The sequence below is a fragment of the Emydura macquarii genome, unplaced genomic scaffold (genome assembly GCF_026122565.2).
Source record: "Emydura macquarii macquarii isolate MOO-44397 ecotype Brisbane River unplaced genomic scaffold, CSIRO-AGI_Emac_v2 contig_1027, whole genome shotgun sequence".
NCBI lineage: Eukaryota > Metazoa > Chordata > Testudines > Chelidae > Emydura > Emydura macquarii.
The window spans coordinates 241,612-256,193 of NW_027131164.1; the positions used below are offsets into that span (position 1 = coordinate 241,612).

At 42.3% G+C, this 14,582-nt stretch overlaps 1 protein-coding gene across 2 annotated transcripts in view; it reads right to left on the reverse strand.

The window, feature by feature from the left end:
- Nucleotides 1–14,582, reverse strand: part of PTCHD4 (patched domain containing 4) — a 112,963-nt gene that overhangs the window by 65,211 nt on the left and 33,170 nt on the right. For both annotated transcript variants that reach the window (XM_067544852.1, XM_067544851.1), the window contains exon 2: nucleotides 8,887–9,367. In XM_067544852.1, the coding sequence (XP_067400953.1) occupies nucleotides 8,887–9,367 (481 nt within the window). The remainder of the gene's footprint in view (nucleotides 1–8,886; nucleotides 9,368–14,582) is intronic.

The following is a 14,582-nucleotide window of genomic DNA, read 5'->3' on the forward strand; positions in this document are numbered from 1 at the left end:
AATCACTGAGTATTGCAGATGGATAGTACCACTGGCAACCATCCATGGCAGGTCAACTGAATGCACTTGGAGCCAGATTGGCTTCAGTATACACTATATTAACGCAGGCTGTTATCCCACCAGAGAGGGGATGCCAATGCCTGGGAAAGAAATGGAGTGAAAAAAAGGTTGGAAATGGAAAGATTAATTAGAAAAATCCCACTGGCTTGTGGTTGAGCAGGGAAAGGATGTCATAGAATCGTAAAGTTTAAAGCCAGAAGGGACCACTAGATTATCTAGTCTGACCTCTTGCATGGCTCAGGCCACCAACAGCGGCCAATACCCACACACAAATCCAACAACTGAAAAGAGCCCAAAGTATTCTAACCCAGAGCAGACTAGACTGTTGGGTGCCACAGGCTAAGACTAGGAGGGCCAAGGTGCACCAGTGTCTGAGGCCCCCGCAATGGCAGGGAAATGATTAAGTGAGATATACCCAGTTAATCATGGCAAGTGATCCGCACCAGTGCTGCAGAGGAAGGGAAAACAAAAAAACAAAAAATATAGAATACTCCAATTTCAAGGAATGTATTTGTAGGTAGTTTTGTACTTGTAATACATTTTTAGTGATGTTCTATAACGCTGCACACAGTTTTGGACACTACATTTGAACAGACAGCATAGCAGATTGGACCAGTGGTTCATCTAGTCCTGTATTCTGTTTCTGACGGTGTGCAACACCTGATGCTTCTGAGGAAGTTATGAAACCTCACCCCAAAGTGGACAACTGTGTAAAAACCTGCCCACCATGGAAGTTTTTTCCTATCCATTTTAGAAGCTGGCTTATACCCTGAAGCATGAGTTGATACCCCTTCCTAACTCCTAACTAGTGGATTTTATTTTTGTAATCTTATCCAATACAAAGAAGCATGTTTTCATTATCTGTGTAAATGCCCTATCCCTTTTTGATTTCTGCTAAGCTTGTGACCTAATGGTATATTGTGGCAGTGAGTTCCACAGGCTAGTTCCTTTTATTATTAATACATTTCCTGCCTGTCAATTTAATCAAAATCCCAGGGCAGAAAGCACAAAGCCTCTGCTTTCCTTGTATAAGAACTAGGGACAGTCACAGTCTCTGTGCTTGATGGAGTACACACCTATTAACTCCAAGCATCTCCAAGGGGCACAATTTACCTGAGAGGACACAACTGACCTCGTGCAAAGCTGCACATTTGCTCCATGTGCTGAGGAGCAGAGGACATGATCTCTTGAGGCACAATCCCCCCCCGGCACTTCCCTTTGGGGATGAAAGTGCAGTTCTGCACTGCCCCAACAGACGAAAGAAGCTAGATGCCACACTACTAATCTGGATGGAGTGAAGAAGAAAGTATGAAATATGATAAAAGGGGTTGTAAAGTAAGATTTGTATGTCAAGGTTAAACAAAATGGGTTGTGTACAGTCCACATATCTGACTGCAAATACATACAGAGATGTTGTAAAGAGAACAGGGAACAATTAATCTCTTGAGTCAAGCCAGACAGATCCTGAAATTATGCAGGCAGAAGCTGCAGCAGGGAAAATATTAGGAAACATTATAAATGTAAGGTCATTTAGGCACCGGAACAAGCTGTCAATGCAGTTTGTGGAATCACCAGCATTGAAGCTATTCAATGCTGGATTTGACATCCCTCTATTAGGAATGCTGTACACAGAGCTAAATCATTCCTGCCATGATGCAATTCTCTTCTACCCCAAATGAGCCCATGTTAAATGTGATGTTTAACAGAGTGACACACTTTGTAGCTTAAAGCAACATGCAGTAGTAGTATAACTAGTAAAGCATCCTAACTAGCACAGTCATGCCAAAGAACATTTCCAGCAGAGGAGAAAAAGTATCTGAGTAACCTAAGCAGACAACAGTGATAAACGCCTGCATAACAAAGCAATCTTGACATTCAAATCAGAATCTTTATAGCTTTATTAAAGAATATAAAGAATTGTAAACTAAAATCCTTTCTTTTGGATTCTGATTTTCTTCACCACAAGACGTTATGTTCTTCTTTCATTAGAATTATGGGACTATATTATCAAAGGACTCCCAATCATGTACCTACCAAGTCTGAGGCAGCTCAAGTGTGAGTGGATATATGCACACACAACTCAGATGAGGAAGGTTGTTTAATATGCAGAACTGAGTGTCAGGAGACCTTGGTTCCATACATGACTTTGCCACTGATTTTCTGGATGGCCTTGAGTGAATCACAAAAGGGCTGAGCCAGCTCTTCTTGGCAAGAGTAGTTTAGTGTGGAACTCACAAGCAATAAGCCCAGACAATAAATAACATCTTTCATGTAGTGCCTTTCATTATGAAGGATTCCAAAGCACTTTGCAAACTAATATACTATACAGAGAGATCACTACATTTGCCACTAAAAAGCAGCTGCTGGAAAGTCAGTGGGAGTTTGCCGCCTGACCGCCCTTTGTAAATCTGTCCCTCAAATTCACTTCACTGAGTGCAGTAACTGTACTAAGTGCTGTGGATCTCCAAGGTGATTAAAAGAGCAAGGACTTCTCCACTAAGGCTGCAGAGGACGAGCAGAGCTGGCTTGCAGTTGCTAAGAACTGAACTAGACTCCACAGCTCTAGTATCCTTGTCTGTGGGAGTGAGAACGCCCAAGTGACCTGTGTAGCAGTGTACCCTCCAGACACGCGTGTCACGGGATCCTCCAGTCCCTGCTCTCTCTCTCTCTCTCTCTCTCTCTCTCTCTCTCTCTCTCTCTCTCTCCTCGCCCAGGAGCCACTGACTGTGACTGCTCCAGGACTGCCTGCAGAGAGTGACTGCATGGTATGCTGGGTTGCAGAATGTCACGGGCAGACTCCCCATATCCTGCCCAAATCCACAGTCATTCTTATGTGCTGCAGGCTGCAGCCTGCTTTCAGTTAGCCTACATAAGCCATACTAATAAATTTAGGACCAGATTTTGATACTGTTTAATCCTGTTGAAGAGCACCTGACTATACAAGTAGTCACACTCAATCAATGGGTGAAGTCAATAACAAAACTCTGCCACTAATGGGGCTGGTATTTCACCCAATAGAGCTACTTGTGGAGTAAAGAATTCCTATACATGAGTAAGGTTATCATAGCTTGGCCCTCAGTCATAGAGTTTATTGTAAATAAAGCATTAAGGTGTTAACATTTTAATATAACATTTGGTGGGGAAATGCAAAGAAATAATTTTATTCAGGACCATGTAAGAAGCCATAAATGTTGTTTTTTAAGACATTTTATTTTTCCAAACAAAAATGGCTGTTTTTGTAATTAACCATACAAAAATTTGTCTTTTGTTTTACATTCCTATCTGAAAACATATCTTTGTCTAAACACAACTTTCATACTTCAAAAAATCTGAGGACTGTGCTCAAAAATCAAAACTTTGAAGAGTGGAAATTGCTACGTTTTCAAGCTCCCACATTATCTGACTCTTGAGCAAACCATACAAAACCCCACAAGATTTTTGCACCCATCTTTGCAAGCTTCTGAACAAATGCATAAATTTTGAATATAGATGTTTTCTAATATTGGGACCAATGCTTTTCACGGCCTCAATGGAAATCTTGATTACGGAGATTCAGAGCTATGGCATTTAAAATAACAACTACAATTAATTCTTAAGGAATGGAATGAATCACAGAGCTTGATTATATGAGGACGGGCCTCTTATTTCTGTGGGTGCCCTCTATAGATGCTAGAGCACCTAGAAGATGATCATATATGAAATTCAAGCTGAGTTTGTTTGGATTCTGCATCAAGAGGACAAAAACAAAGTGGTCGGTACTTCTTGCAATAGTATTTATAAGTTTTGGTTGTGATCAGAAAATCTCTTGCTTGAAACAAAGTGAAGAAATACTGTGCAATTTTAGGTATAGATAAACTACAAATCATATGCACTTTAGCCTTCAGATTTACAGTTGAGATTTAAAATGTTCTTCAAGGCCTCTTTTGTACTAGGATTTTTTTCCTAATACTTCACATCACACCTCTATTGGTGGCAGCACAAATCTAGACAAGGCTCCCACCAGATTTTAATAACTGTGTAGCATGGACCTACTTGGAGAAAGATTAGGCAACAAGATGTTTAAAACAATAGCAGCTTCCTGGAGTTGTGGCTACACTTGTGCTCCCCTTTTGCTTTCACTGGAGGAGCTAAGCTAATGATAGCAATGGAGGGAAATTTTAGGGGGGGGATCCCTCTAGTTTAGACACAACCTTTGTTATACATATCCCCAGATTTCTTCCTCTGCCCTCATGCATGGAGTAATGGAAGCTTATGGTATACCACTCTATAAAGCTTTTGTGCCTCTTCCTTCTATTCATTATTATATATTTTTTTTGTATTATAGTAGCCTAGAGGCCCAGCTGAGATCAGGGCCCCATTTTGGTAGGTGTCATACAAACAGATAGTAAGAAATGGCCTCTGCCCCGGAGCTCTTACAAGCTACATGAATGAGACATATGAAGGGTGAGAAGCAAAACATTCTTTCCATCCAGTTTTGTGATGGCTGAGCAGTACAGGTATTTATCTAGAAGCCCCCAAGTCAGGGATTCAAGTCTCACTCACTCTTACATAGAAAGGCCCTCTGCAAATGGATACCTGATCCACTGGGTTGAAAAAGTCCAAAATGGTCAGACCTACTACTAGCCACGTGACTCCACTGTGTGCCATTGGCTATGGAAACTGACGTGCCTTAACTGCGTCAGCCTGATGAACTGAATGCAGCTCAGCATGGCCTTTGGCATCTCCCTAAGAAACAGTGTCACTTCATAATACATTGAGTGTAATTACGCTGTTGTTATATTGCAGTTACATCTAGTAATAGGTTTTTTATACCGATAATTGCCACTAATCCATATAACAATAAAGTTCACTATATGACTGAGAATAAGTATCTTGTAAAATAATGTAGTTAATATTTGTGAATTTCAAAAATATAGGACCAAATCCTGAGCTGGTGTAAATTTGTATAGCTCTATTCATGGCAATCTGGTCCATGTGCATTAAGAACAAGAGGGAGGCAATAATGACTAAATCATGTCATTAACCATTTGGTTATATTAATATGTGATAATTACATGTGGAAAAGCATACCAATGGTATGCATACAACAATTTTAAAATTGTGTTTTGAGTTATGAACCTAAATCTTAAAAGGAAAATGTGAAAATCTAACTGAACATTGTTTAGGCACACAACGGGTACCCAGTATTTCAACTATCTAGCCTTAAATATCCATCCACCGGGGATATTCTGTTGCAACAGTCCGTAAAGAAATCACCTTCATGACAAGCTGTACTCTAGATTTGTAGAAAATATATAAAATCAGAGATAATCCAGAATCCTTACTAATGGGATAATTCTTCTTGTGCCTCAGCCGCAAATATTCAATGTTCAGTCAGATTTCTAATAGCCACCTACAGAGCTGGTAATTGAATGTCTCAAAAGTCAAGTCATAATCACATCCAAGGCAGAACTGTCCCCAGTTCTGGTTTCATGAAGCTGTGTGTTTCTGGTAGTTACAGCAGTTAACAAAACCCAATGGGGGAAAAAAAGGGTTCTCACTCTGGGGAAGCTCTGTCCAATAAAACCCAGTGTTGTAGTGGTGCCTTTTTATAGGGGGAGCTGATGGTGACCTCTGTATTTAGGTTGCCTACCATTTTCCATGACAAGAGCCTTGCCATACATTTTGAGAAGATCTAATGTATCTGTTGTTTGCAGCAGGACTTTAAAATTCAGGAGGCAGAAAACCCTCAGGCTAGAGAAGCACCTTTTCTTTGTCCCATGAAATTCCATTCAGGTTTGGCTGAATTATAAACAGTTACAAATCACCGTCTCCCTTCTCTCGTTTACATGTTTCAGGGAAATCATGCCAGAATATGAGCAGACTAAAGAGCCAGGCCTATGCTGCCTTCAAAGAAGCAGCAGTAGATACTGCACAGAGAACACCTCGGAGCTGTCAGAGCCACTGTAGTGGCAGGAAGCGGTATGGGGAAGAGAGTCAGGCCACACTGGCTTCTTCCACCAGACCTGTCCTATGGCTCCAACATCCAGTTTCCTTCTCTGAGGGCATCAGTTAGGGCAGGAGCTGCCCACCTCCAGAGGGGTGAAGAAGAGAGCCAGCAGGGCCAGCCCTTCATATTCACCTCTTGGACCCAACATTTAGGCTCAGTGGCCCATTCCCCTCTCCAGGAAAGCACCAAAGCACAGGCAGGACTAATGCTCTAATGCAGACACAGAGCTCCATGGAACCACAATTTGGGACCCTGTTCTATCTAAGAGACCATACGGGACCAGATGTAAATGGTTAGAGCTCAGGAGAGTGAACTGGAATTGCTGGGTTCTGTTCAAAGCTCTGCCATGGCTTCATTATACGCCCAATTCTGCATGGTCCTCGGCATTTGATGAAAAGTGTTTTGTGTCATCATCTGGCACTGGGAATAGAGGGCACTTGACTGCAAGATCAGGACCCACGTGACCTTGGGTAAAACACGCTTCTTTTCTGTCAGCTTATCCCTCTGTAAAACTGGTACAAAAAAACTTACCTACTACAGCTCTCAGGGACACATGAGCAGTCATCTAATCGTGTCTACAAACCACTTGGAGATTATTGGGTGAAATATACATAAAAAGGTTATTTATTTATTTCCCACAAATCCAAAGCAAGTACAATGTAATCCTATGGAATATTTCCTTGCAATTTCAAAGAGAGCCTTGTCTGGAAGAGGTGAGCATCAAACACTGCAAATAAACATAAAATTACATTTCATTTCACCTCTGGCTAGCAACCTAACAGAGTTCTGTCTTCCACCCTCACTGGTAAACTGAGGCACCCCAATACATTTGTAACACAAATTCATTCCAGATTTTGTCCCCCTCTCATGGCTGGATCACATAAAGCAATCTATGAGCCTGCTACAGTCCAAGGTAATGGATGTGGAGCCTAAAGCTCAAACAGTCTCTTGGTTTTAGATCCAGAGGGCTACAAAGCAACTCAAGCTCCTGCATGTGCCATCATTTGTGTTAGGACCCCTATGGCAGGCCCTCTGCCAGGACTGAACCTGGGAACGGTAAATCAAAAAACATGAATGCAGGACCAAAAAACTCTGCAGCCATGGATGAGGAGATTGGCAGAACAGTAGTAAATTGGGAGGGGAGGTGCCTTTCAACCCCCTGTGGATGCACCGTGGGGGTAGCTGGTGGTAAGGAGTAACTGGCGGGGCAGATTGGTCCCACCCTCTGCCATATGCCTCTTGATTTTGAGTGCAGACATCCAAACAGCTTAAAATGTGCTATCAGCAGTTCTTATCTTCTGCCCTCTCTAGCAGCAGTGCCCATCAGCCTCTGCACCTTGTTCCCACCACCAGCTCAGCCTCCCACCCTCCCTCGACAGACAATCTCAGACATGATTGTCCATCTCACAGCTCTGCACCTTCTGTGCTGGTCCACTCCTGGCTCCCATCCCCGTCCCAATTCTACACTCTCTCCTCCCAAAAGTCTACTCTGATTTCCCTGTCAGGCAGCCTGCCCTCCCTTTCTCACCCCCACCCCCAGTCATTCTCCTGATCCGCCTCACTTCAGCACTCCCCAGTCTGCCTGACACTCCCCAGCTCCCACTTAGGATCCTTCTCTTTCCTCTTTCAGCACTTTCTGCTGTCCTCATCCTTCCGCAAGATGACATGGGAAGACCTTTGTCTCTATATTGCAGGGCTACACCCGTGCTGCACAGCAGTTGGGCGACCAGGAAGAAACACACGCTTCACCGCCAACTGGCTCCCCTTAGTCTGTGCTGTGTCCACATGTGGACTTTCACCCTGGGGAGCACTGGATTCTCAGCTACCATCAGAGTGGGCACAGCTTAAGAAACTAAGTGGAAGAGAATGGAATAGAACATTCTGCCCACAGGCAAGATTTCCTTCAGATTCAAAAGTCAGCATGGAGTCTTTCAAGATGTCCTGCTCTCCTTCCACTGAGACCTAGGATGAGGGGGGAACACAGATGTCCAAATGCACTGTGTTGTGAAACTACAATGTTTCTCCTTGTTGATTGCACAGAGAAATGATGTGGCAGCATCTTTGTGGATACTGCTTTATCGCCTCTTCAGTATACCTTCCTACCCTGAGATCTTGCAATCAAACAGTTAAACTAATGCCGTGGAGATGTGCTTAAAATACCAAGCTAAACCAAATAATTTCCTTCAAAAATGGGTCCAGACATTTGCTCTTTAGCTGAAATTTCTGGCTCCATCGGGCAGCCCAAGCAAATCATTGCAGACGGTCTCTAAACTTCACAAGCCAAGAGATTATGCTCTCCAGACACTAACAGGCCCTTTGCTTACAAGCATTCAAACACCAGGGCTGTAATCACCTTTCTGAGATAAAGCCCATCAAACCATTCCTCCATCTGCACACAACTGGAAGAGAGAGTCTCACCAAAGAGGATGCTACATATAATTTTTTTTGCCCCTCCCCACAGTTGCATCTTGCCCTTCCTACTGGCTCTCCATCAAAGACAATTCAACAAATATCCATTTTCTATGCTGAGCTGACTTGTTTTCAGTAACAATTTCTCCTTTGTTTTGTAACAGGGATCAATATAATTGCTGCTCTCCTATTGGCTGTGGTGCCAACAAAGTCATTCACTCTTCTTTTGTCTGTTTTGTTTGTTACTTTGTTTTGTTTGGGATTTCAATTTAATATAATTGTTTTGGCAAGGGATGGATCAGTTTAACAAGACGGAAAGGACCTAGATTCTCACTGAAGGTAAAATCTGCACTTTATCCCCTGGGATGTAATTTACAATCCTGTCATTAAATTGTGTTAATCCCATTATTATGAAGATAAATAATTACCCATTGCGAAGAAGGGGATTCCCAACAGTGTAGAGTTATATTTTCCGTCAGTAATGAAAAATATCCCTGCCGCAGTGATGCTGGAGATGCAGATAGTAAGCACTCCCAGTAGTCCCAGGAAAGGTTTGCCACGCAGGCAGTCCTTCATGGAGCTTGAGAGGGTAGCAATCAGTAGAATGAGCATCAGGCTCACCAAGATCTTGCCCCTGGCCAGGATACTGGTCTTGTGGAAGTCCTTCCACAGACTGAAGGATGCCAGCGAGTAGAGCTGCAGATCTTGGTGATCCAGCTGCAGCTTGCGCATCAGTTTACAGAACTCGCTCTCCCATTTTTCACCGATGAGGTCCTGGACGGCAGAGCCATAGGTTTGGAGGTAGTAGGTGATCTGGATGGCTCTAGCCGACTTCACTCGCTGGTCCTTGCTGTTTGGAACCTCCATGACTCCACCAAGCTGGTGTCCAATAAAACTGCTCCTTCCATCCTGAGGAGAAAAGTGAAAGAGAAGCATGTGGTTATTCAGAGTAAGATGTGTTCAGGGTACATAGTTTTCCCTGGGTTTTATAAATATACACACTGAGGGCCTGCTCCAAAGCCCATTGAAGTCAGCAGGAGGCTCTTCACTGGGCTTTGGGTCAGGCCCCTGCTTGCTGCAACGACTCTGTTATTTCATCATAGCAGACTCATTTGCCACTCGTGCTGCAGGTAAGGAGCTGCCAGAATATTCATCACAGACCCAGATGTTTGAGGAGTAAAATGTAACACGCGAGCTCCTCACTCACAGAGGCTGATAAATTTTAAAACTACCAACAACAACACAATGTCCAGTCACTGGAGTATGACAAATTTGAAAAGATCAATTTCTGGAACATTGTCCGGCCACTCTGAAATTGCTCTTAAAGAAAAAAAGAGAGAAATGTTTACGGAAACTTAGGGCCCGATTCTGATCTCAGTTATCCAGATGTACATCTGGAGTGACTCCACTGAGTTTAGTACCATTACTCTAGTTTTACACTGCTGTAATTGAGCTCAAGATCTGTGAATTGATTTACATCAGTGCAACACAGATCAGAATCTCTACCTTAACCCTTAATGTTAGGTAATTCTTTGTGTGTTTTGAAAGTATGGGCCTTATCCTGGTCTCTTATTCCAGTGTAAATCAGGAGGTCAATGGAGTCACGCTACTGTAAAACTTGGGTAAGTGGGATCAGAATCAGGCCCCATGTATTTAAAAGACTGAGTTATTTCATATACAGTCATCCTGCCAAGCTCATATGCTGCCATTCTTATCATCAAAGAGTTCTGGAAGATCTCTAGCAGGGAGTTATTGCAAAGAACCCTGTTCCTGCATAATGGCAAATTTCCATTGCCTTCAGTGAGGACTGGATCCAGTCCTAAATCCAGACTCAGGATGCATCAGCAGGGTGGATTTAAAATGGTCCCACAATTAATAATCTAGTTTGGGGTAGTCAATTATTTTTGTGATGGTCCAAATTTCTTGGTCATGGTATAGTCAAGATCCAGATTCTAGAGAAAATAATAAAAAACAACAACAATAATGATAATAATAAATAAATTTAAAAAGCGTCTGGTGATCTGGATTTGGCCCACGGTCCACCTATTGACTACCCCGATCTAGTTCATCAAGAAGACTCTAAACTTCTACCCGGTAACAAACAATAACACTTTTTTAAAAGTGCCTACACTTTTATAAACTCGAGAGATTTTTAATTTTATTTCTATTGTATCTAAAACAAATCTAAAAACCTAAAGCAACGCAGACATAAGTCATGTTAGAATTATAGCAGTCAAAACTGCAAGCTGTATAACTATTATCTGGATGCTTCAGAGCATGAACTAATCAATAGCTTAGCTCAGGACGCTACCCCCTTCCACTCACCTATGTAGCAGTAAATGGCCAGGTACATTATGGGGGATTTTCAGCTTCTAAAGCATCCAATATAAGCCACATCCAGAAGCAGTTGGGCTACATATAGGAATCACTGAGTGAAATTCTATGGGCTGTTCCATGCAGGAAGTCAGACTAGATGAGCATAATGGTTCTTTGTGTCCCTTAAAAAAATCAGTCAATCAATCGATGAATCCACGAAGCAAGAGAGCAGACTTTCTGAAGCGAAGGTGTGTTCCAAGATGGCTGCTCCTACATTCAATAAATATCAGGAATTCAGCGCTAAAGCTGGAACTCAGTCACATACTCACCTTGCTGTGCCTGTGGTCTGCAGAGGATGTAGTCCCCCAGCAGAGAACCTTCTAACAGTACATGGTCATGTGGCAGGGACTCAAATTGCAATTGTGTGCCAGCTTCTAAATTCACCCAAAACTATTATTACAAATGTGATGTGAGCAGTGACGGTGGGGCACAAAGGGGTGAGTTAAGGCAGCTAGTTCAGTCTTGACTCTGAATATCCTTGTTTGTATAAATTCAGATCCGACGTTTAATGCTATTTTAATTCTTTCTTTCTTCCTTTCTTTCTTTCTTTGATACTCAACATTAACAAACAACCACATTGGATACGTTTCCGAAGTGATATTTAAGGATTTAGCAATGCAGATTTCATTAACATCAGATGGGATGGCACATTTAAAATCTCCCTTCCACCTCTTAAAAATGTAGGGACAAATGTCATACTTGCTCAATATATATGCGATGTTGATATGCAAATGTTTTCTGTCACTGCAGGACATTCCAGCAGCACAGCCTAGAACAGCTACCGAAGACAATGTATTGTAATTCAGATTCTATTGATTTACTATGCGGCTCGCACTGCAAGGTTACTGGAAACTTTTGGACAGCCATCTTTCAGTGAAAGGTAGCATTTCGAAGGAAGAAACAGAGCAGGCACAAATAAATCACACTGAACAGTATCTAGCATAAAATAGAAGATAATGGCTATTTGATACATTAATGTACTGTAGGGCTTCCCAGTCCATATGTCATCAAAATATATATAGATCCTTCAGATGGAATTATAGAAATCAGAGATGGTGAATGTCTTTAAGGTCATCTTGTCCACCTCCTCCTTGACAAAGCAAGACTGTTTCATAGGGAATCAAGTATTTGCCCCATCTACTTTTAAAGGATGCAAACAATGAGGCTTTGCCCTTGGGAAATGGATCCACATTCTAATATACTTCATTATTTTTATTTATTTGTATTCTGATACTGCCTAGATGCTCCAGGTGAGCGTAAGATCAGGGTTCCATAGAGTAAGAGACAGTCACTGCTCTGACAAGCTTACAGTCTCAGACAAAAGGCGGGTGGAGAGGTGGAAGGCAATACTGTTATCCCCATTTTACAGATGGGGAACGGAGGCAGAAAGATAAAGTGACATGCCCAAATTTATAGAGGTAGTCTCTGGCAAAGATAGGTCTTGAACCCAGATCTCTCGAATCTCATGCCAGTTCTTTAAAGAGCCACTGCTATTATATATTTCTGACATGCACCTACATTACGCTATTCCTAATTTCATACCAACTGTTTCTAGTTTCAGACTATAATTCCCCTGCATAGATTATTTTACATTTATCAGGACACATTTAATTGCTATTTCTTTCCCATATTTCCAATGAAAATAAAAAATACTTAGTGATTGGGTAGCACTTTTCACCGGGGGATCTCAAAGTGCTTTATAGAGGGAGATAAGTATTATTCACCGTGCTTTGCTGATGAGGAAAGAGACACAGGTGCAAAGTGTCTTTCCCATGGTCACTGCCAGGGCTGGAAACAGAACCCAGGTCTCCTGACTCTCAGGCCAGGGAAAGAGAAACAAGTTCAGTATCTCTTTTATAATTTTATTAAAAAGACTAAGCAAGCAGTTCTAGAACAAGCAAAATAGGTCACTAACTAATCTAACCTAATTTACAATGGTATAATGCAATAGTCAAATTAAGGTTTAATTAAAACACAATCAATAAATCAATGGTTCAATTTATCTATCTCACCAATTACTACAATTAGTAACAAAATTAAATTATGGAAAACAATTATTTTAAGGTCTCACAGGAAGGCTAAGGGGAGAAGCGGTTCCCTTTGATTTAATCATTTAGCTAGGAGTCTCGTTAACGGCTGATGCTATTCCTTGCCTTAGCTCTGGGGAAGCATGGCTCTGAAAATGATTTCCTGGCAACTTCTGCCTCTGGGTGCTTTGTCCCATTAAGCTCACTATTCACAGAAATCACATGAAGCTTTTGTTTATCTAGTCTATTTCCTCTCCTCAATTTTACACAATGAATGCCTCTTTCTGGCTCTCTGGCATAGACAGAATTATTTCTAGAGTTCCACACTTTTAGCGGTTTTAGAATCACAGTGCTTTAACACAGAGTTTTCCTTCTGTTCAGAGAATACTTAGGGGTTTTAGTGTTTACTTTGGGAAGCAGCTAGGGATTAACAAAGACACACAACACACTAATGGGCATTTTAGTGATCTGAGCTTCCTCACCCTGCTCTACAAAGGGATTTTCACATCTTCCTCTCAAAGTTTTAAGATCATGTGACTGGTCTTGGAACCAGCTTGATATTTACCATTGTCTTTATTAATAAGATGTAGTTTGGAGCTGTTGCACATGGAGTGAGGAAAAGTTCAGGTTTTTCCTCTCTCTTTGTTGTAGGTGTCAGGTTTGGCTTAGCCAGTGGTCAGTCTTCTGCTTCTCCTTCCTTAGATGGCTGGTCCAGGGAAGAGAACAGAACACAGCTTCAGGTGTCATGTTGATGCGAAAGAATTCCCTCCGTGCCTTCCTTCTTGCCCAGTTGACATCTTCTGTAGGGATCAGTGACTCCTCTACTCTGCCCCAGGGGACACTCTTGTCTGGTTAGGGGTGCCAGCATGTTGACTATACTTCAATGTGGGCCAATGACTTGGCATCTGGATCTTGCAGTCATACTGAAGATTCCAGGTTAGAACGTAAAAACGAGAAATGCTTCAGAAATAACTTTGCAACTTTTATCTCGTCAGTCGATGTTTTTATCCCCCACTCTTGTGTTTCTATAACTGAATCAGTATTTCTCCCTGAGGAGCAGATACTATTACATACCTAGTTTAAATTCCCACATACACTGAGATTTGGAGCTTGATCTGGCAGAGCACAGCTACGGTGGGTTCCATGTGTAAACCCAACATATAAAAGCGATGAGTGACACAAGAAGCCCAGGGACCCTCAATCCTGCATTAATGACATTGTTGCTGCCCAGACACCAAGTGCTAAATTCACAAAGAAACTTAGGCATGGCACTGGCTACATCTAACTTTTAGGCACCTAGAAAAATCACGGGGAGCCAAATAGCCTGGGTTAGGTGCCTAAGCTCCCTATACAATGAATGGGGAGAGAAGGCACCTGAGAATGGGATTCACAAAAGCCAACATGCTACGCGACTTCCTGCCCAAGCCAGCCAATAGGAGATGCCAGCCTGAGGGGTGTATCCTAAGCCCCATTCTCTCAGGGAGTTTGGGTCTCAAATCCAGGCTGCAGAGAGGTGCCTCCTTCTGCTTGGGATTCTCAGCTGCAAACTCTCTCTTGGCACTAGGCACCTGTGCCATTTTTGCAATAAGCTGGGGAGTGGTTAAGGAAAGCAGCAACGGCTCTTTAATAACTGATCCCAGTGGCTCAGGTATTCAGCTGGGATGTGAGCCACCGCTGCTTCCAAGTCCCCCCTCCTCCACAGGCAAAAGGGATTTGAACAG